The sequence below is a fragment of the Passer domesticus genome, chromosome 2 (assembly GCF_036417665.1).
Source record: "Passer domesticus isolate bPasDom1 chromosome 2, bPasDom1.hap1, whole genome shotgun sequence".
NCBI classification, from domain to species: Eukaryota; Metazoa; Chordata; class Aves; order Passeriformes; family Passeridae; genus Passer; species Passer domesticus.
In genome coordinates, this window is record NC_087475.1 from 54,512,682 (window position 1) to 54,537,223 (window position 24,542).

A 24,542-nucleotide genomic window follows, 5' to 3' on the forward strand; every position below is an offset into this window, starting at 1 on the left:
TATGCTGTGCCTGTTAGACTTCCTGGGCTTCACACTAGACTTTTCCAGTGCTTTGAAGAAATTGTCACTGATGATCAGTCAGCTCTCCTGAGCATCTTTACCCTCCAGGCCAGTTCCATTAGACCCCACCAAGCAGATCCCTAACAAGTTTAAATCTACCTTTCTAAGTTTGTAAATTTTTTTTTGGTTTTTTTTTTTTTTTTTTTTTTTTTTTTTTGCTTGGTAATAGTTTCAACTGTGTGTATTCTGGTCAGTTTATCAGCCATGAGTACACTTCTTTTAAATAAAGCCAATTCTTGATGGTGGCCAGAAGTCTCTTCAAATTTTTTGCCTCCTCTGAGAATCACCCTCGTGATTGTGAAGTTACCCCAAATTTTATTAAGAAGGTTTCATTTTCTCTTCTTGATCAGTCTTTAGCAGACACTCATCACTGCATCCAGCCTGACCTCAATCCATCAGCTCTGCCAGTTAATCACATGCTCCAGTGCAAATCTCCATGAATTCACACTGTCCATGTTCATAGAGTGCAACCTCTCCTCCTCTCTTGTCCTGTGAAGCCTGTATGAACTCCCTGTGATTGTTTTCAGCTGCACCTGTGTTTGTGTACAGGCACCTGAGGTGAGCCCCTGAGCTGTGCTGTGTTAACAGAGCATGATCCCTGTGTGTTATGCTTGTGTGTGACATGTTTTCACTTTCTCCTGACCTTCCTCTAAGATCACTTGCTCACCATCTCTAGATGTTTGAAATGCTTTTCACCAGATTAGCAAGTCTCTGTTCAAGCCTCTTTTAGAGGATGAGTCTTGGTGCACTTTATTAAATACATCATGACATAGAAATATTTGGCATATATATTTAACCTATGCATACAGAATATATATGCACGTATTTAGTGTCTATCCATCCTTAAATACTATATGAGTATTTCATGAGGAGAACAGAGGAGTTCATGAGGAGAACAGACACTTTGTATATATTGTTCTGCATTTGTGCACAGCAGGTGAAAGAAGAGAATGTAAGAAACTTCCTAAAGTACTGAATAATTATCTTTTTTATTTGGTGTATTGCCTTCAGATTTTTATCTCCTACATGACTTTCTGGCAGTACTATCTTTCAATCTGATTTTTCAAATGGTACAATGTGGTTTTTGTTTTTTGAACACCATTGAAATGAGAGACAGAAAACAGCCTGGCAAATTTGATGGTGATGATTTATACTTCTTTGTAAAGAAAGTGTTGAAATGTTTTGGAAAGGCTGGTCCTGTATAGGGATTCAAAACACAGTAGTTAAACAGATTCAATGTTCGTATTCTTTTCTTCTAGAACTATAATTATATATTAAAAAAAAACCCAAAACATCATCAGCATGCAGTATTCTAAACACATTTGACATGTAGTACTAAATTCTGCCATTAAAAAAGACATTTTTGCATACTCCCACAGATTTATTTTTTTTAAAAGCTACTTTTCTTGGTGGAAAAAAAAGACAAAGATAATTTTTATGTATTTGAATATTTTAAGGAAGTTATATCTATTATTTTATATTACTAAGATGTCTGTCTTTTCTAGTAAGTGGGGTGCAACAAAAGTTATCTAAGTGGGTATTTTTGATAGTATATTGATATGGGAAGTCCCTTGGACATTCCTGGGTTTATACCAGTCTTTATGCTATTTTGTTTTCTTAAACCAATAATTATCATTGTAGGTGGGAGGGATGAGGAAGTATTAATGAGAACCATTCTTCACAAGCTTCCTTCACCTGTCCCATGCCTAATAAAGTAAAATTTTCTTCCATGCTGAAAGAAATTTTTTGAACTTGCATTTGTCCTTGAGGAGGAGAGAATTAAAAAGAACATTATGTTCCAGAACTTGAAGATTTTATGACCTAGTGTTAAATGCAAAGGTGAACTAGGATAAAAATAGATTACAAATGTGATTCACGATAATAACAATTTTGATCTTTTAGTGGGGGGGGAGGGAGGAACATTTGCTTTGATTGAAGATTATGTGCCAGAATTTTTTCTGTTGACATTCACCTGAGATGTTGTTTCTTAAATTTTTCCAGATATTGACTGTACTACAGACCATGCAACCTGCTTTATAGTGTATTAAATGTTAGCACACCCTGTGATTAGGCAATGGATTGAAGCGTTAGTACTTCACTGCCTGAAACTGGAGTTGAAATATCTACATTGTGGATACTTGACTTTGAGTTACATAACTACATAGCCACACAATGTAACTTTGAGGTACATAACTAGAGCTGCAACACAGCCTTCAAGTGCATGGTGGTTTTGTTTTGTTTGGGGTTTTTTGTGCTCTTTGTATTGTCTATTTGGTTCTTTTTCTCATTTAGGTTCTTTTTGATACGGTTTGGGTGTTTAGTTGCTGTTGGTTTTTTTCCAAATCATATTAAAGAATTTGTTAAAGAAGCTTGGGAAAATTCTGCTCACAGAGGCTGTAGTAATGTATGTATGCCTATTGTTTTTGTCCATATTTTTTGTGCTATGTGACATCAGATTATGTCCTCAGAGAGACTGGTAAAAAACAGCCCACATGGTTGTCACTGAGGGCAGAATTCTGTTTGTTTTCAAATGCAGAAATTGAATAGGACATGAAATGTCAGTATAGACTAGCAGGAGTGTTTTGTGAGGATAAACAGAGGTGATACAGAAAATGTAATTCAGCACCATCTTTGTCAATGATTGAAGTAGCACAGATAAGGATAACTTTATCCTGATTAAAGTCAGCAGACATTTGCCATTGACTTTCATAATGCTTCTGTGTTTTACACACTCTATGTGACTAAACTGGAAGTTGGCCAAGTAGGTACCAGTGATTCTTCTCATCACTAGAAATTTAGTCCATTCTGGGTAAAACCTTTGTTACTCTTCCTGTCACCAGGGTGAGATACATAGACATTACTTAAGACCTTTAAAAAATTTTCCTCACTTGTGATTATTCACCTGATTTGAGCATAGAGGGATAAAACATTTTTAGTGACTTTAGTAGCCTCTGAGGACTGAAAATATGAAAAAGAAAGAGGTTTCTCTATTTTTTCATGCAATATGTATCAGATTAATTGTTTCTGGTTGAGGATTAATGAGGCTTTGTGGATGGGGATAAAATGGATAAGCAGTCACTGATCTTTGTAGGAAATAAATGGAAAGTATTTTATTCTGAAATGTTTTAACATTGCTGAGTCTTTGAAATCAATTTTCTGGGTTTAATACAGTGCTGTTTCGAGCTGTCATATTTCTGATATATTGCAGCACTGTAAACCCTAACATCCTGGACCTTCCTTTAGAGGATTGGGTATATATGCCTGGGTACGTGAATGTAGCAATCAGGAAATAGCACAAAGTGAAATGGCTGTTATTGCATGTTTTTCAGCTTTCCAATGTATTGCAGATCACAGGAATTTATTACAAGAGAGGATTGTTGATTTTGGTTTTGTATTCTTTTTGTTTGTATTTCTTTGTTTTCTGCTTAGATGATCTTCACTGTGCTTTATTTTTCACTACACCATTCCACTGTCAAAAACAATGCATCCCCTAATAACTACCCCTCCCTCATCAAATAATTCCTTAACATATAGTAAAAGAAATGATTACATTTTGTCTCATACTCTCTCTGTTTCTCCTCTTCCCAAAACCCAACCTGGCCGCTACCAACTTCTGTTAGGTTCAGAATCAGAGGCTTTAGAAAGATAAAAGCTGCCAAGCGTATTGGCTAGCAATTCATTTGTACACTTTTCAATTTATAGAACCATCCCTCAGCCTCAGTTTTTAATTTGGTGCTTTAGATGAAATCTTATTTGGGGAAATCAATGAGAAGTTAACCAAAGCCTAGGCAGCTGCAGTGGTTAGAAGTTGACAGCTTTGATAGCATGTCAAACTGACATCTAGGTCTAGTTTTTCTGTTTTACTTATTCCTCATTCTCCAACCTTTTGCCATATCACATAGCACTATCCTATTAAGCTTTGATACTGGTAGGGGAGAATTTGTGTGCTGAACATTGGAGCATTGCTTGTTACCTTATACTGCAATTTTACAGTGACAGAAATATCAAACGAAATAAAATATACAGCAGAAATAGATTTTGAACACAATTTCTGACAATGTTCCAGCTGCTATGCCTGTTGCTCTGATGCCCTTCACTGCTGATGATTTAAACCAGGCTATTGATTAAATCATAGCATTGGTTGAAGGTAAAAGGCCTAAGAAGAATTTATACAGCACAAAGGGATACATACAAAAATATATTATTCATACTCACTGCATGCAAAATTAGTGTGGATCAGTTCAAATTTTCCACAAAATTTCTTTACCCTTTTTGTGTTTTGAAATATTTAAAATTATGAACTTTCATTCTTGATGAACTAATATGGCTGTTAAACTGAATTATAACAATGAAATTAGAACAGATAAAATAACATTATATTAATTTCCTTCCACCATTTTAGTAACGGATTTAAACACATAAATATACATTTAAATGTATGCATAGAATCTACATAAACATATCAAAACCAAAAGCTGCTGAGGAACACATTGAGTGCAGGTAGCTTGGGGTGAAGCTGCAGTGGGAGCTGTAGACTGAGGTCTGGGTGGGAGCCCAAGGCAAGAGGCCTTGAATTGCCCACCTTCTGCACAATGAAGGGCACAGGGACATGTGGAGACAGCCAGGTGACTGGACACTCAGTGACACAGCAGGAACCAAAGACTCCAGACTTTGCCAAGCTTGATCAGCGAGGGGATAAGAGCCCAGCGATTCCTTTGTTCAGGGCCCCTCCTGACAGGCACCAGCTCAGGCTATTTCTGTGTTACTCCACCATGAATAAATGGCTTTATGGAACGAGACATCTGAGACTCTGCCATGGGAAACCTGGGGCCAAACTGGTTAGGAAACCTGGTTTGGCTGTGTGAGTGGGGTGTGTGTAGAGTTAAAAGAGAGATCTACTGAGTCACTGTAGCTGAAAAGGGGTTTTGGTCCTAGCAGGGTCAGTCTGGGGTGGTGGGCATGTGACTGAAGCAGTGCCTTCTGAATAGTCAAAATGAGATGTTTCCTTAACAAAACTAAATAAAGACGTATTTACATATAGCCATGTGTGTGAACTATTAAATTACTTGTGTAATAGGTACTATGCAGATGTCAATTAGCAGAGTAAGTGAAGTGTCTCAAGAAGTCAACAGATTTGATGAAATAACAGAGACGTACAGTGCCTGTAGCCATTTTACCATGTAGATCCAGCCTCCAGATGTCCATAGTAGTGAAAACCAGGTACTGTAAACAGCATGTAACAGAACAGCTTTTTACAGTGACAGAAAACAATGAGTAGAGGCTAAAAAAATAGAGACCATTATGCAGAGAGAAGGTGAGAGTGATGGGTGCCTACTTAGGTCCTTCTCTGCACGGGTGACGTCACTCATTGAAGCCATGGGTTAGAAAGTATGAAAAGCAATCAGCTTTGGATAATGTCCCATTGCAGGTATGGCTAACATTGAAAGCTCTTTTGGGTAACTTCTTATGTCATGGTTTTTTTTCATTCCAATTGTCTGACTCTGTCCTGCTGAAAGTAGGTCTGAAGGAAGAGTAGGTGTTTGATCTTACTCTGAATAAAGTCAACACAAAATTGGTTTTGACTTTAGTGGCATAAGTAATGTCCATAGAGAGAAACAACTTAAGCCCTCCCAGCATATTTAGAATATTTCCAATATAAAATGAGAACTCAGAAATTAAAAGCTTACAGTTTTGAACCTAAACTTACTTTTTTGCTGGGGACTTGTTAGGCAAATGAAGATTGCTTTGACATGCTGTTATTCACTGTAAAGATGGAGTTTAATAAAAAGTCTGGAGGAGTAAATGTGATAATCTTTTGGTATCTCTTACTGTACTTTAAATACTATCTCAATATTAATTCCAGAACATAAGGCCAAAGAAGGATTTTCAAATAGTGGCCTAAAAACTGCAAGTGACCTACTGTTTCAAAAATTATGCCAAGGCTAACTAAGGAAAGCCCAAGAGGTTAAGTTAATTAGATTAATTTTAAAATTGTTCATCATTTTCTGTGATTACATCTGGTCATGTCTTTTCCATATTGCTGCTAAAGAAGTTAACAACTGAAATCAAGTACATATCAACAAGAAGTGTTTCTTTGAGTCTTAAAGTTGGGGGTTTTTTTTGGTTTTTGGTTGGTTTTTTTTTGTTTGGGTTTTTTTCCCCCTCATTAACATAACAAATCTCAAACTGAGATGGGATTTCTCTTGGGATTTCTTTCTTCAATTTCTTTTGGGGTGTCTTTTTCAGCTAGCTAGGACAATTTCTTTGTTTAAATCATCCCATTATCTTCAATTTTTTACTTTTTTATGAGAGTAGGATTAACATAGAAAACTATTTATATTTATCAAAATAATAAGTATTTTGAATAAGAATTTTTCTTTTGTCTAAGGCTGGAAGTACACCTAAAAATAGAAATGGTGGGAGAGCAAATTCCCAAACACAAACTGATGTTTAAACAGGTTATCATCTAAGTTGTAGATGTCAATTCAAGGGCAAAACCCCAAAATTAGTTTATAGGTTCAGTGTCGCAGAGTCTGTAAGTTCCTAAGCTTTTTCAGCTAAAGTTAATATTTCAAATAATCTGTCAATTTGGATGCACAGGGGCACCAACCAAATTGGCTGAACTACACATTCTGCTGTCAAACCTGTGATATCCAAATATGTTTAGACAAAAAGTACTCATCTCTGTGAATGATCTCCATGAGAAGATACATCATCCAGTGGGTGGATTTTTAGGAATGTGTATCATGTGTTTACTGTGCTGAGTACAGTGTGAAGCATCAGCCAACAGCTTTGTTACTTGGAGGTGGACAGATGAAGAAGCAACCTGCAGTAGAGGGCCCTGACACTGCTTTTGCAGCACTCTGTTGGGACAGACCAGGGACCTGTCCAGGGAGGAGCATGATCATTGTGTGCATCCTTTTACTTTGCATGTGAAGAATTAAAATTTTGAGCATACTGTATTTATTCAGTGAAATTGTACTGGAAAATAATCTGACATTGCAGACAGTGGCATTCCTTGAAGCTAGTGTAGTTTCTCTATGGCAGGGAACTCAAGAGTTGGGATGGAGGAAAAGAGTTCAAATGTAAAGAATCATGACTCAATGGAATATTTTAAGTCAATCTGGTGCTCAATGTGTGTGAACTTATTTTTTTCCTGGTTTTGGTTCCAATACTGTTTGTGCAAAGATGATAAAGCAAAAGCAGATTTTGAACATGGGTATAGAATACAGGACAAAAATTTGAACACATATTTTAAAAAGAAAAGGAAAAGATAAGGAAATACAAAAAATATGTTTTTCTCAGAAATTAAGGGAGAAAATAAGTTTTAAGTGGTATTTTTACAGAGATGTTTAGGTCTAGATTGATAATACGATCAAGTCTAGGAGAAGAAAGTACATCTGCGGGGTCTGTTCCATTGACCACCCATAGTTCTTTTCCTTCATGCCAAGGGTTCCATTCTGCCTGTCCCATCACACAGTTTCAAATTCCCTTCCAGGAAGCTCAATATATTGCAGAATTTAGGTGTTCAGCTTCTTCATAAAGTCTGTGTTGAGAGCAGGTACATAAACACCCAATGTCCTTAATGGGTGTTTACAATGCTCTAAGGCATATTTAGGAACAAAATTCTCATTTGTCAGGTTGCAGATTTTTTGGAATGCTACTTAAATATGTGGAAACATGGAAACATAGGAAGATTTTGAACAAAACAAAAAAAAAATATAAGAAACACATATATTTTTGTTTATTATTATTAAAGAGTATGAGATCTCTGCAGTGAACATACTCCACTCCAGACATTTAGTTCTTATGCAATAAGTACAGTGATTTTGAAATAAATTTGACAAGATAAAAAGTAATTATAAAGGTTGTTTTATACTTCTGTTGTAGTGACTGCATTGAGATCTAGAATTTATTGAAAATTACAAAATGCATGATCCTGCCTCAAATTTTTGTGCTACAACTGCAACATTCAGAAGTCCTGAAATCACTAGTTGCAGATTATATGCAACTTCCATAAGGTCAATGGCAATTTTTCACATCTTGTTTGATGAGACTTGGGGTGCACAGATGTAGTTTTGCAAGTATTTTTTATACCTGATACTTCTGGATTCATTCCCTTGGAACCAGCTACTTCCTTATTCTACTTATACAGGTTATGCTGCATAATCCACAAAGATTATGTTGTGGATTCTTCTGTGAGGAAAATATAAATTAGTTTGTTGTGAAACCAAAATACAACTTAGCACCCCACATGACATGAATTTTGCATTGCAAACATTAGTGATGTTAGGTTTACAAATGTTGGCAAAATATGTTGGAAGATGGACTGCTGCCTGGGCACTTTGAAACAAGATACTGAACCCCAGAATGCTAGCATGAAATCCATGGAAGCTTTGTCATGATTTAGTGAAATGTCAAATTATGCCTGAAGAAAGATGGACAGCTGTAATTCATAAGCACAGTAGGAACAGATGAATTGCAAGGTCAAATCTCATTCTGGAGTAGAGCACTAAGAATGATTTTTATTTCATTTTTAACTCCACCAGAAGATTGAAAAATAATGAAATTATGTTTTCAAGTCTATGCATGAGTGTCCATAGAGTGGAAAGGTTTTCTCAGAAGTATCTCTTCTTCTTTTTTCCTCATAATTTCTAAGTATAGATTTTTATTTTTTTTTTTGTGACTATATGAATGAAGATGACTTAGGAGAGTAAAACTTTTGGGTGAAAATCTGTGATTTTGAACAAAGAGAATTAATTACCCATTTTCATGCAAGCTTTCATGTTCAAGATTTAAACTTACACATCAGTTGTACAGAATGAATTTACAACAGATCTGTTAACCTGCCCTCTCTTGAAGAACAAAATCTGTAAAAAATTATAGGAGCTACATGGGTGGTGTCACAGAAAAAAACCCCATGTTATATTTAACCCTTCAATGTAGGGGTAGGTAATGAATTAAGTACTCACCATCAGACACTTCTGGAAGCTTAGATTAAATGAGCTGATCTCCGTTTAGGTCCCACAAAGTAGTACTCTTACTGTCCTTTTGTTTGTTTTTGGCCATCCCTGCCACATCAAATCAATTAATTCAAGGAATCAATTATTCCTTCACCTTAGATTACATTTCAGGTGTGTTGAATCTGTTTGATTCATTTGTTTGGGTGTTGGCATATGGATAAATACTAAGGTTCAAGGACAGCTTTTCAATTTACTTGATCTCTCCTATGATCTTGGACCAAAAGCAATTAAAGGAGTTAGTTTGAAATTGGAGGATGTCTGATCATGGAAGAAGATTGCTTGTGGATTCATGTGTTGTACTCTTCTGTGGGGCTAATTTCTCATCCACTGCATTTTGGAAACTAAGATGGACTTCATCTTTACTAGCTTTGTTTACCTTTTAACCTCAGCTGGCAACTAAGCCCACATAGTCACTCACTCACTTTCCCTGTGGTGGGATAGGGAAGGGAATAATCAGAAGAGTAAAAGTGAGAAAGTTCATGGGTTGAGATAAAGACAGTTTAATAGATAAAGCAAAAGTTGCACATGCAAGCAAAGCAATATAAGGGATTTATTCACCACTTCCTGTGGGCAGGGTGGTGTTCAGCCATTTCCAGGAAAGAGAGGTTCTGTGATGTGTGCTTCATTTGTGAAGGCAGTTGTCCTATAGACCCATTGAATCTATAGCTCTTCAATTTAGAGAGAAAGATGTTGTGGGGAGCTGTGTCAAAGGCATTACACGAGTCCCGACAGATGACACCCATAGCTTTTCCCTTGTAATGTAGTCACTCATCACAGGAAGCCACTAGGTTTGTGATGCAGGACCTGTCCTTGGTGAAGCCACTCTGGCTGTCCTGAATCACCTCCCTGTTCTCCATGTGCCTGAGCAGAGCTTCTAGGAGGATCTGTTCCATGACCTTCACAGGCACAAAGGTCAGGGTGACAGGCTGGTTGTTCTCACGGTTCTCCTTTTCTAACATTTGTAAACATGGGTGTAGTGTTTTCCCTTTTTCTAGGTACTTGGGAATTAGCCTGATTGCCATGGCACTTCTAATATGGAAAGTGGCCTGGCAACTGCATCAGTCAATTCATGTAGGACTCTGGGATGCATCTCCTCATGTCCCATAGACTTCTGTGTGTTCGGGTTTCTCGGGAAGCTGATCTTCTCTTACAGAGTCTTTGTTTTCGCACTCCCAATCCTGCTTTCCATTCACTTGAGTCAGGGGGAAGAGAGTTTACCAGGAAGGCTGAGGCAAAATGGTTGTCAAGTAGCTCAGCCTTCTCCTTGTTCACTGTTTCTAATATAGCAGTTGTGTTCATTGGTAGCATAAATGCTTCCTTTGATCTTCTTTTCCTGGCTGACATACCTGTAGAAGCCCTTGATATTTTTTGCCTCCCTTGCCAGGTTCAGATCCATTTTTCTTTCCATTCCCTTCTCTATACAACTGGGCAACATTCATATAATTTTCCCAGGGTACCTGTCCCTGCTTCCACTGCCTGTGGAACTGTCTGTGCCACTGAATAGCAATTTGTTGAATATCTCTTTGTACTTTTGCACTGGTAAATGTCATCATGTGTATTCTTTTTTGTTGTTTAGCTAAATGTAGCTTATATTCACATGCCTGTAAGAAAAAATTCATGTCTTGCACCATGTCTAAATATTTCTTCTGACTGTGATTTTTTGAGGAATGTTTGGACTAAGTTTCAAAGAAGTAGCTATACTTTTGAAACTGTTGTCATGCTGTCACTTCTTACATGAAAGAACAAACTTTATGAAGTTACCTCTGTAGAGTCTTTATATATCCTGGCTTTTCTGGCTGTGAATCAAGATCCCATTAATAAGAGTTTTTCTGATCACTCTTGCTACATTTGGCAAAAATAAGGGGATACCTCCTAAAGAAGAGAATATCTAAGCTGTAACGGTCCTCAAAGATTAAAACAATTTCAATTATCCTTCCCACAGGTCCAGATTTAAGTGTAGTTTAATCCTTGTAACCACCTCCACTTAACAAGTGAGTCACACATTTTCTATCACATGAAAGCTGTGAATATTCTGAAGTGTAGCCTGAGATTGAAGCCAACATATAAATCTCGTATAGATGGACAACAATATGACTAATTTTTTCTTCTAATTAGAGCATAACATTTTTACATAATTTCAGGGGAAAGAAGGAGTTTTGTTTAGTAAAAAAAAATAAATTGTTTTGGTATTCTTTCAATTTAGAAGTATTTTTTTAACATACTGGTAATGCCTGTAATATTATTTGAAAGACTATATGCCACGGTCAGTTGTCCAGTTCTGACACTGCATTGTTCAAGTCAGTAACAGTTAACACTGTCAGTAACACTATCTGACACAGCCTTTTGTGTCAGATTTCCTTAAAGAGATATTGTTGAAACTCTCTAGGATAGAGGCAAAAATTAATATAGTAAGGTAGATCAGGGATCTACCATTGGAGGCTGCATTTAGTTAACAAGAGTCTTTATTTCATGATACACAAATGCATTATTATGTGACCTGATAAATGGTTATAAACTCATCAATATACATCTATTGAATCTACTAATAAATAATTGTAAAATTAAACATAGGTCAAGAATTTGATAATTTTGCATTTGTCAGAGGTTTGGTCATTTGTTTGCTTGTTTTTAATATTTTGTTATCTCAGGTAGGAATGTAGTACTCAGGTACAAGGTACATTTACTTTAATTTTCAAGTTCAGACTTCCAAAAGTACTTCTTAACAATACAGAGAAAATAACTTTCACAGAACCTAGAAGTGGGATGATTCCCATACATTAGTGTGTTCAGCACCTTATAAGAAAACCTTGCACAGGCATACTAATTACCAACCAGATCAAGTAAATATATTTGTCTGGTTCTCTCACTATAGCGGCAAACTGTAGCTCCCTCTCTAAGCAGTTATATTGGCAGATGGCATGCTGGTCCTTTTCCAGTAGACTTTGCCAGCTCACAGGGCTACCACCCACTCCCTTCCTCTTTCCCCAACCTTGCACCTCCTGTATCTTTTTAATACCCTTGCATCTCCCCAGAGCTCTTGGAAGGTGCTGTATTTAGAGAAAGGACAGTTTCATGTTCCAGGAGATTTTAAAACATGCCAACTAAGGCTTAGCTGGCATGCTAAAGTTTGCAAGAGCATCTGTCTATAAAATATTCTGACTCTACTTCTTACTGATCTCTGTTGGAGGCTTTGAGGGGAAGCTTGCAGTTCTTGTTCTACAAACTGAAAAAAAAAGAAAAGTCGTAAAAAAAATTCTGTAAAATTGTTGAAGCTTAATACAAAATATATTTTGCTGGTACAAAAAAAAAGACAGCTTCAAGGCTACCACTCTGTCTTCTCTTTCTTGCTTACTGTGATTTATTCTAAGAACTTGTGCCTGCAATTTGAAAATTTAAAATAGACTTTTTGTTTCATGATGACGGCTCTGGAAATAAAGACTGTTTAATATCTGAAGTTAAAAAAACATTTTAAGTGTCCAAAAGTGAAATAAATCTGAAAGTTAAGGTAATGAACATGAACAAAAAACCCACAACAAAGTTCAGCTTTGAGAGAGATTTCTTATTAATTAGTACTCTTATAACATTATAGGAAAATCTATAACACTAAGCAAGATCAGATTTCTCAAAGAAAATGATTGGCTATGCCTCAAAGGCAGAAAAAGTACAATGAAAGCATGGGCAAATTGATACCCATTGGTATCAAGAATTTTTGTTAGTTTAAAACCATAAAATAAATGTATATGTACTCTTTATTTTTAAACATATTTACCAGCTATTAAAAAACCCCTTGTGATATCTCTATCAAATGTAATGACATAGTTTTTATTAGGCAGAAAGTAGTTTTGGTGCTTTTACATTTTAACTTATGGTGCACCTAAACTACATCTACTATTTGCACGAAAAATGTCTCATTACATGAAGGTAATTAAGTATCTGTCATTGCCAGATGCTGTTCCTTTTTTAAAGATGGTGACATTTCAGCACTGAATTATGACTGGATTTCACTAAGGATTTACAACTGACCTTCTCTACACCACTTTCTTATCATAAAGCACACTGTACCTAGGTAATTGCAGTTTTCTTCATGCCATTTGCAAGGACTGCTGTTTAGAGTGGAGAACAGGACTCAGAATTTTGAGGAAAGCTTGTACTTTAAAGCTGGCACAAATTAAAGCTGCAGTTATGACTGAAAGTTGGCAGAGACAGACTACAGAGTACTTTGCTCCAGCAGGTCTATCCCTGCACGACTGGCTTCATTACCAGCAGCAAGAAAAAAAACCAAAAAAACCAAAACAAACAAAAAAACCCCAAACAAACAAAAAAAAAAAACCACAAAAAAAAAAGAAAAAAAAAAACCCCAAGAAAATGAAAAATGTGAGGATCACTACTTTGACGAAGTCCTGTATTCAAATGCAGGTTGCCTGGCCAGGTGGGGTTTTTCATAGGGGAAAGGTTCTGACTTACTCTTTTGCACTTCAGTGAAAACTGGGATCTTGTAAGGTTGTCATATTTCTTGTGCCTATGGAAGATGAGATCAAAGAAATATTCTTCATCACCTCTATGCTCCATTTGAAAAGTTGATGAGCTGTAGGATATCTTTTTATGCTTTGATTGGTCTCCACAGCAGTGGAGGGTATTTGCTCCATGTGACATAACAATTCTATAAGCAATGCTTTAAATTCCAGAGCCAGACCTTGATAGAAAATATCCAAAAATGTTGCGATCATTTTTTTTAAATTTTTTTTAGTTACAGGAGGTATTTTTATTTTCTTTTATTTTACCACATGTAGCTGAATAAAGTTACAGACAGAAGACTGGTGAGTCAGTAATTTGTCTAGTGACTTAGTGTTTCTGTTTCCATATACTGTATCCAAAAGACACTTGCTTGGTTCTGCTTATGTCAAATTATTATGATATGTCTCTCAGTCACTTTCTGACAATTTCCACTGTTGTCATAAAATTGTTAGCAATGTGGAGGGTTGATAGAGCAATATTTTCAAGAATAATTAGTGACTTGGATTTTTTTACTTGTTGATTTTTTTTTTTGCTTTTAAGCCTGTTTCTTTTTTTGAGTGACTGTGGTATAGTGTTGTATTTTCACAAGCATGTAGTCAGCAAAGGTATTACTTCAAGGTTAAAGTCCTATAAACTATAACCAGTTACCCACACATTGCACTTTCTCTTCTTGTGGTCACTGCAAGATCTTTGGGTTTCTAACCACTTTGTAATTGTAGCTGTCTTCTTGAAAAGCTTTATCTTGTCATACAATCATAACATCATTTAGGTTGGAAGAGATCTTTAAGATCATCAGATCCAACTGCTAACCCAGCACTGCAAGTCCACCACTAAACCATGTCCTTGAGTGCCACATCTACTTGTCTTTTAAATATCTGCAAGGGATGGTTATTTAACCAGTTATGTGGGCAGACTGTTCTCATATTTGACAACCTGTTTAGTGAAAAAAATGTGTCTTACTATCAAATCTAAACCTCTCCTGGTGCAACTTGAGGCAATTTTCTCTTGTCCTCTCACTCACTACCTGCGAGAAATAATAACACATCCCACACTGAAACCTCCTTTCAGGTAGTTATAGTGTAGATAAGGGCTCCCCTGAGTGATGCAGGTGAAATTCAGGTCTTCATCCTGACTCCAAATGTTATCATTTTTAGGCTAGGTGTAGAATTTGGGACAGATTTTGCATACCATTGCAGTTTTAACAGAGCTGTGGTACTACAGTAATAGATTTTCAGGTATTGCTGAAAAAAAAGTTAATGCATGAATTTAGTTTTAGCTTTGTCTCTAACAAGTGCAGAAAAGTGTAGTGAATGCAATAATAGACTCTTACAAGACACAGTTTCACCAGATCCATCACAGGATGTTAAGCAAGTTTATTTTTTGACATATCTTTATTAAAATGCAAATTCTGGCATTTTCCCAAGCTGGCAAATCCTTTCCACACAATCGTATGAAGCAATAAAATCTACACAACTGTATTCTGAGAGAAAGTAATATTGCTAGGGCAATTTACTAAAAACAGTAAAAAAAAATTCAAACCAGGGTAAAGAAAAATCATCAGAAGATTCTAAAAGGAAACAGAATCATAATTTTCGGTGTTGTCATTCACCTCCCTTTCTTATTATTAATCAGTAACTTATTAACCAGTACTTTCTCAGGACTTTCACTGTTCTGTACTCATCTTCATGTTTGCAGTCACCTCATAACAAAATGACTCAAATAGTGTCCTAAATGTTTTCAATTACAGCTTACCAGTATAAACATTCTAGCTCATCTGTATTTGAATACGATTTACATAAATTGAAGGAAATTGTACAGTTACATTGTGGATTAAATGAAGACAAAAGAGGAACCGTTCAGTAAAAAGGAACAGTGTTTGGCTAATGGTGTGGACACTGAGGTATGCAGCATCCTGTATGTAAACGTGTAAATGGCAATGTATTGAATTACATGCCGTTTGATCAATTACTAACCTTCTTAGCAAAACCTCTTTTTTGTTGTTGTTGTTGTTGTTGCTGAATCCAATTGATTTAATTGGCTTAATAGCATCTAACAAGTTTCTTAATATTAAAAAAAAAAATCAAAGTGTGAAAAGTTATAATAGTTAGATATTATCTAGTAGGTCTAGAAGAAATAAGGCTGTATTAGCATAAGTGGAGACAGAGGAATATTTACTACTCAGAAGGTCCCTATTTTATTAAGCAATAAAAAAGATCTAGTGGAAAGTACTTAAGCTTCTTAAGCTGTGGAAGAGTCCAGGAAAAAGTTGTGCAGGTGCAAGTCATGTAGATGAAAAGGGAATTAGTCCTCAGTTCTGGGGTTATATGCTATGATAAGATAAAAAAGTACAGCCAATCAATTGTAGGTAACACTAGACTAAATTGGCTGGTATGCACGCCTGCAAATTATAGAGAGGAACCAAAACATTAGTATAATGCTAGCATCAACAAAAACTAATAAAATATTAATGACAGAAGAGAAACATTAGAGATATTTTGTAGGGTACATTCATTACAGGGAATACTGGATTTTTGAATACAAAACAAAACAAAACAACCAAAAAAAACAAACCAAAACAAAACAAAAAAACAAAACAAAACAAAAAACTCCCAAAACAAACAAAAACAAACAAAACAAAACAAAAAACCCCAAACAACAACAACAACAAAAAAAAACAAACCAAAAAAACCCAACCAAACAACAACAACAAAAAAAACCCCAACCAACCAACCAAAAAAAAAAACAAAAAACAAAAAGAACCCCAACAAACCTAGATTATAGAGATGACCTGGCTTTGGTTCTGATTTATTTTTGAACCAGATAGTTGAGGCATTTACAGCTGCCAGCATGGGAATTGTTGGACTCCTAGCAAACTATTCTGAAAAGGGAGAGTGAATGGAAGGACTACTTTCTCTTGCTAAGACCAAAATGATGAAATGAGTAATCTTGGATGTGTCTGCCTTGGCAAAGAGCCAAACGGGATTCAGAGTGTTTGGATGACACATTGTAGAAAAGAAGTAATGTTTTAGCTAAACATGTAATATGCAAGAGGATTACCCTGTATCTCTAGTGACTGCTTTTATATTTTCAGAGCCAAAGAACACAGACAAAGAGCTTGATTTAATGATTTAGAACTTTATTTCAGCCATGACAATGGAACTTTGACTTTTGTGAGAGGGCTAAACTTTCAGAAGAAACAGCTTAATATTGGGGGTGAAATAAATCACTGCAATTTTATTAATTTGAATCTGTCAGGTGAAATAAACTCTTGCAGCTTTCACCTAATAAAGAAGAAGACCCTAATCATATGCCTATAGAATCCAAAATATTTTTAAAATATTTAAAGTCCTAAGTTATTATATTATTTTAGATTGGATTTACGGAGACTATATTTCATGCTCATTCCCACCTTCATGAAAACATAACATGTGCTCTGGGATAAACACATTGTTAAAATCTTAGAAAAACTGAATAATTCAGCGTTAAGGTGGGTTGATAAAACTGTCTGATGGTTTCATAATGAAAGGTAATCTCCATTTTCAGGACAGTAGTCATCAATACAGTCTACAAATATATATGTTTAAATTATAAAATAACCTTTGAAAAAGTGGGCAAAACATTTGAAAATCTCTCAAATAGAAATGGTACATAGAAATGCTAAAACATTTGTGCTGTAAGAAGAAGCAAAGTGGCATCACTGTCAGGTTAATCTTCCTTGCACTGGAAAATTACACTTGCCATGTGTAATGGCTGCTTTTCATGAAAAAGAGCAAAAAAATATCTGAAAACCCACTTGTGTAAAATGTAAGGTCTAAGTAATCATCACATGGTAGGTCTGCAAAATCAGTCAGGTCTACAAAGTTGTTTTTTTTTTTTTTTTTGAAAGAAATCAGCTGTTGCCTAAAGAATGGGTGTGAAAACCAAAGAAAAAGAAAATCAAGACATTTAATCTTTAATCAACATTACTGATGTCTGATCCTAAGAAATTTTTAAGGTATTCAAAGTAGAAATATAAACTCTCAAATTATACTTTCAAGTAAATTCATTCTTTCTTATCAAAACTCCATGCATCTCATTCGAACCTGAATGTTTGTAAGATGCATGCATCTTTTGAAAGCTGAAAGAACAACAGAATTATCCAAGAATGATGTGCCCTCATTTCCACTCATAATCCATAAAAAAAATTCTTACAAGATTAATTTAGCTTAGAAAGTGCTCTAAAAAGTGACAATTGATAATGACCACATACTTGAACTTCTGAAGTTTAGAAATTATGCATATATTTATATAAAGTTGTATGCCCAAATGAAATCTTTTTTTTTTTTAATATTCCACTTTTGAAGACATTTTTATACTTTTGGTAAATCTGTTATAGTGTTGACAATCTCTTAAAGGTTTAAAAAAGTTATAAAGTAATTGCCCTTATATTTATTGTTGTATGACATGAACAATAATTTGTTTTGAGTGTTGTAGGACTTTTTAAAGTCCATGTTGTGTATTTCATCCCTTACTCAGTTCCAGTTTTCTCTTTGCCACCACCTTAGAGTTCAGTAAAAGTAAAGATCTTGATCCTTAATATTGAAATTTTAGAGACATAAAAAATACAAGACGTGTATTCCTGGAGAACTTTGTCTTTTTCTTAGAATGTAGCTCTTGGTTACCTTGGGCACAAGTACTTATTATATTTCTTTTTAAGAGCCATATATATGTAGGAATTTTATTTCGTGTATACCTATTTTTCAATTATACAGTACAGAATGAAAGTAAGGAAGTAAGTAGGAGATTCCACTATCAGTTTTTATCTTCATTCACATTTGCAAATCAGTCTTTTTTTCTTGTTCCTCCTCTGCAGTCACACAAGTAGCTACTGTCTCTCTGACTCCTTTTTTTTCCTAGTGCTTTTTCTTTCTTTGTTACATTTTTATTCTATTTTAATTTATTATTATTTTTAATTCCCATCTCCTTTTTCTTTTTTGTTTGTTAATGGCAGATATTAGTACTTCTGTCATTTATGTATCTTCCACAAGAACAGAAAAAAGTTTTAGCGTTTTCCATTCAACTTGCTCCTTTGCATTTGTAAGGTTATTTGCAGGTATTTTTAATGCCTCCCTTTCTATAACTCAGCAGAAAGTTTGTGGATTGTTGTCACAGAGTACGCATTAGTCTGAAGAGACTCAAACAAGTTGGTAGGAAGTATGGAACATTTTAGCTGTACAGGAAGGTGATGAGCATTATTATGAAGGTTAATCAAGAATAAAGCCTTAAAAAGAAACTCTCCCCTAATCACTATTTCTGCAGATGATAAAAAGAAAGGCAAAGAGATGAAATTGACAAATGTAGCATATAATGGTCCTTCTTGGAGCAGTACTACAGGGGCCTCATTAGCAAACGTTTTAGTACAATCATTTTTACCCCTGTGGCTGTCACTTCAGACTACTCAGAAAAGGTGGCTGTGGGAGCTAATCACAGTGATGCCTTTCTCAATTGTATTTTCCTTGTAAAAATGAGGCACAGGAGAGTTAGCAAGTTCTAATTGAAATCAGAATTATCATTGCCATGGATGGCATGCTGTGTCTGTAGGGTATGTTTGTGCCAGTGGAAAATTACCTTTTCCCCCGGTAAGTTTGGAAGCTTTAGACTTAAATGTAAAGTTGTGCTTAAGTCAGTATTAACACATATTTTTTCTGCTGTTTTCAATACAATTTCCATCTGACTGAGCAGAAGCACAGTTGTTAATTCATGTTTAATATTACTAACTGTGGTTGATAAGGGGAGGGGCAGACTTCAATATGTACCATTTACATTGCAGTTTAAAGTTTAAATGGGCTTTCTCTTGCATGTAATTAATTTTCCTTCAATATTCCTCTATTTCTCTTTCAAAAATAATTATAGGTATAATTTTTCTGTGTGCAATTTAATTTCCACTTTGAGAGACACTACAAGACCTCCAAGGCTAAAAAAAAAATGTTTAAGACCAGACAAAGTTTTACAGTGGCATTTTAAACTGGCGGAAATCTCAATTTTGTTCAGTTTTAGAGAAGTATCCTCATAATTATACATCATATAAATACCAAAAAATAGACAAATGAAGCTAGAAAGGAGATTCCTGAACTTTCATTCCTTCCACCACTGAAGTTTTGTGATCGTGGTAGAGTAATAATAACTTGCTGTAGCAAGTATTAAAAATATTTCTCCTCTTTTCCTCTTGGAAAACAGGAATTATATTAAAAAATAAAACAGGGAAAGAAAAATATTACTTAGAAAGTTTTGAGCTCCATTAGGGATGTCTTAATTTCTGTTCATGTCCTAGAGTTTTTTAGATTTGAAAGACTTTATAGTTTTAGACCTGACACATTCCTAAAAGGAAGGTAAAAGGGAAGAATCCTCTCTTATTCTATGAGTAATTGGTGAAGCCTTATTAAACTTTAAAGTGTTTCTCTCTGAAAGAACATGGTACCACAATGAAGAAGACATGAATTTCTGTGAAAATATAGGTACATTGAACTGTACTTTGATTTTAGTACAGACTTTTGATCAGTTGACAAAATGGAGGCCAGACCTCAAATGTCTTTTCACACATTTGAGTGTGCATTTATTCCACTTTTACCAGTCTTCTAGTGTCTTTAACTGAAATTTAAAAGCTAACAGTCTTTTACACCATGTTGTTATATCTTGAATGAATTGTTGAATTGTTAATTATTGCTATCACTAAACATCTGAAAATGAGGAGAAACCAATAAGTTGTTCCTAAGATTTAGAAGCCAGAAAATCTTTCAGTAAGTTAAGGAAGTGGGATTTTCTGATATAAGCACAAAGAACCCACTACAGCACAGCAGTAATATGTCCCTTTTACCAAGCAAAGGCATGCTTAAAAACTTGAGAACAGAAATTCTGTCAGTATGCCATAAGCAAAATGATTATCCACTGCATTTGATTCTTGATGAAGCTGATCATTGAAGGGAAGGGTGAAACTGTTCCTTGCTGAGCTACTTGGAGGTCTTTAGACACCACCTATATCATGGGTGCTTTATCCATGATCTCCCCAGCTTTGGTCAAGGAAACAAAATTGTGATAGGGAATAAAAATTGGGATAGCACAGAAGGGGTTTTGAGTTCTTGTAGTTATAGAGAATGCTATTGAGGCAGCAATAAGCAGGGAGTCTGAAAACAGGGAGCTATAATGGAAACTATTTTTCAGCTTTAACTGAAGCAGATGCTATCACATACATTTTGTGATACTGACTTCTGAGGAGGCAAGCATAAGAAGTGATTAACCCAAGAGGTTATACTGACCGAGGTGAAATTAAGGTCAACAGAAGTACAATAAATCCTTATATTTTTGAATGTCTAAGTCCAAGTGCAGATATTCTGAAGGGTTTTATTTGTGACCAGGAGAATTGTTGTTTGTTTTTTGGTTTTTGTTTTTTGTTTTTGGTGGGGAAGCAGTACTCTGGAAATAATTTCCTAAAGTTTTAGAGGTACAAGGGAGCTGAGAGAAGTAATTCTGTAGCTGAAGTCTATAGGGATAAACACAGTTGCCATAATAATTGCTGTAACTGAGTTATAAGTGTTTGTCTTCAAAGTGAATACTTTTATACTATTAAAAACTGTGATAATTTTAATAATTTTTCACGAGATTTAAGTCAGAGATAGAATGGAAAGGATTAAAAAGAAAAACAAAAAAACCCAAGAGATAAGTTAGTACTTCAGGTGTTAGAAAGGAGAAAGAATTCTTGATCTCTTTTCACACCAGTATGAGAAAAATATCAAAATAATCCAAAGGAGGTAGGAAGGAGCTGGAGTGAAGAAATCATCACAGAAGACTGTTAAAACTGTTTAACTTTTATTGACATTATGGATGATAATGTTGGTGCTGAACTGACTTTCTAGTCTGTTGTCTGTGTCTGAAAAACTAAATAACCTTCAGACTAACTTGGTTCGTTTATCTGACTAATCAATTGTCTGGTTCCCTCAGTCAGTGCATGGAAAGTAGCTTTTGTATTTTCTTTTTTTCTTTTTTTTTTAATCCTCTGTTCTTTGTCCTTTCATCCTCTGTTTTTCTATTACAATGGACATGGTAAGACAAGCATTCGAAGCAGTTCTGGTACAGATAATAAATTACCTCTTCCACTGCCTCTTTCCCCCAAATCCTCATGTCCACGAGCTATCCTGAAAGCATGAACAATTAAGAAGGTAAATACTAAAGTACTAGTAAGAATTGATTAGAAAATTTTTTACAGGAAGAAACGACACCATTTACAGATGTAAATTTTCAAAACCAAACTATTTTTTCTCTTGAATTTTCTGCTATTCTGGTATTAAATTGTTTTTTTACACAATAACAGAAAATGCTGAAATGTCTTTACTATTATATTTCTGTATTGACTTTTTTAAAAGAAAATTTAATATTGCTGTACAAAGTTTTATTTATATCTAGTGGTATCAGGTTAAAGAAGTGGGGCACAAATTTCATAGCACTGCATTGAAAAATCCGCAGATTCTTGCCACATTTTTGTTCCCAAGTTACATTCACTTTCCCTTTCTGTGCTTGATTTTGGCATGCCTAAACACCTTTGTAAGTAGGACAGACCTCAATGTAGGCTGACATACATGATTTTAATTATTTTTTTTCTTCCTCTCATAATAGTTTCTCATTGGAAAAATGTTCACTGGACAGTTGGGAATATTCTTTATCCAGAACAGTAGATATTTCCTTCTTTCTTTTTTTTTTTTTTTTTGTTTTGCTTTTGTTTTCGGGTTTTTTTTCTGTTTGGCTTTGGTTTTGGTTTGGTTTGGTTTGGACTTTTGTGGGGGTTTTGGTTTGTTAGATATTAGGGTTTTTTTGTTTTGTTTTGTTTTGTTTTAAGGCAAATAATGTTGACAAATTACATTTGTATCACAAACCCCTGAATATCTGGAAGTGCTCTTTAGTTTATAGCATTATCCAAATTTCTTTCAGAGACTAAGTAAGTTTCAAGAGACATTCCCCAAGTTTGGATAAGCAAACATCTATTATAAACTATAGTGTGTAATGTGTATTGTTAATGATGTTCTCAGAGAGCTGTCTTAAAAAATAAAAAGGAAAAAAAAATTCTTAATTGTCAGTATCACAGTCAAAGTGAAGGAAGGGAGGGCAACAAAGGCCAAAGAGCCAGACTCCACTCTACAACTCTATATTCTGCTAATGCAGATGTTATAATTCATCTTTTGAGTCAATTACCCTTCTGGTGGCTTATGGGCAGAGCACAGTCATTAATATTTCCAATAAACCTGATTGCAGTCAGATGAAATTTCAAACAGATTTCAAGTGGGAAAAGAAATTAGGTCAAGAGAAATAGCCACTACAAATTAATGACCCCACTGATAGATAACTTCATCATTAGCATCACTACTTCCATAAACTGATCCAATGATGTAGAATTAAATCAGACACTACTTCACTGAATAAGAAGAAAGTACAGAGATTATTTTTAAACCTATTTTTTTCCTTTCTTTCTTTTTATACACTGAAAAATGTGCTGCTGGAGCAAGTGTAGTATAAACTTTTAAAATCCTTAAATATAGGGAATTTGTGTGTTTTCTTTGTTCTTCTTCTATGCTTCTATTTGTTAGGGCATTTCTTCTGTAAAGAATTCATTGCAGGTTTGTCTCATAGAAGTATATGGTATCTGAGATACCTACAAAGACAAGAACACCAGGGCTGAGAGAAGGTCTTGCTCTACTATGAAAAACCATCAATGTAGGTACAAAAGAGATAATAATTTAATGTGTATGTGCACATACAGTGACTTCAAGATCCCTCTGTGATTCTTCATAAACTGAGAATTCATCTCAGGCCCAGATAAATAAATGAATCCTAATACCCTTTATATCTGACATATATATGTACAGATGTGCACATACAGGTAGTATACACATATAGACCAGGACAATAGGCACAATTATTTTACTTGGTTTTACTGATTTTATTATTTTAGTATTACCATTTTCATGTCGTTCCAAGGCAATTAATTTAGTATCATTTTGCATAGAAAAGAGAAGGAAAACACTACAAACCCATGAAACATCCTAAAGGCTACGTTACCTCCTAAGAAGTTAGGTGGAAAAACTGTGTTTCATGTTGCTTCTTGCTTTGGTGTGATGCATCTTTAACTATCTAGAAGATTTTTTTTCAGTCTCATAGAAATTTGTAATGTAAACATAATATTGCAACTGAATATAGGTTGCATATATACTATATACTATATACTATACTCTATGTACTAAATATTTAAATTTGAAAGAATAGTGTGATTGGAGTATAATGGGAGAAGACTCCAAAACCAGCCAGCTTCAAGCTTCAAAATTATTCTTGACCGTATTGACTAAATTCGTTAACAGCACACATTGCTAGTAGTTAGCACTTAATCACTATCAATCATCCCTGACAAGCTTATTTTAAATTAGTTACAAGTGTACAATGGCACTGAAGTGATACCATTTTAGTTCCTACTGATAGCTATAATCCATCAGTCCGGTGAACAATTTGAGAGGGAAAGCCATAACAGAGTCTGTCACTATCTTTCCTCCTCATCCCTGCCTGTAAAACACCATTGGTGCTCTGTGTTCCTCTGCCTCTTCCCCAGAAGAAAATTGGGTGATCTCAGCTTCTTTTGACATTTATTTTTGGGATGAGGGCTTCTTCTTGTTTTGCAAATTCTGCAGGATTATTCTGGTTCCTTTAGACACCCTGCCTGCCTTCTCTGCAGTATTATTTCGGTTTTACCAGACATCATTCTTGACTACTCTGCGTCCTTAGTTCTTATCTTGCAGAGTTTTATACCTGTGCATTTTTTAACGCACCCTGTTTGTGCCGCTGCACCACAACTCCGTGTCTTTGCCAATTAAGGCTATTAATTATACATTAAATCTGAGCTGCACTGCAAGATGTTATGAATGGTTTTAC

General features: G+C 35.1%; 1 protein-coding gene across 8 annotated transcripts in view; it reads left to right on the top strand.

Moving 5' to 3' along the window:
- Positions 1-24,542, top strand: part of PCDH9 (protocadherin 9) — a 673,415-nt gene that overhangs the window by 302,679 nt on the left and 346,194 nt on the right. The window contains exon 5 of one of the 8 annotated variants that reach the window (XM_064408620.1): positions 2,062-3,127. The exons of the other annotated variants lie outside the window; for them this stretch is intronic. Within the exon in view, the coding sequence (XP_064264690.1) occupies positions 2,062-2,100 (39 nt within the window). The 3' untranslated portion in view covers positions 2,101-3,127. Of the gene's footprint in view, positions 1-2,061; positions 3,128-24,542 lie in introns of those variants that run through there. 8 annotated transcript variants of the gene reach the window in all.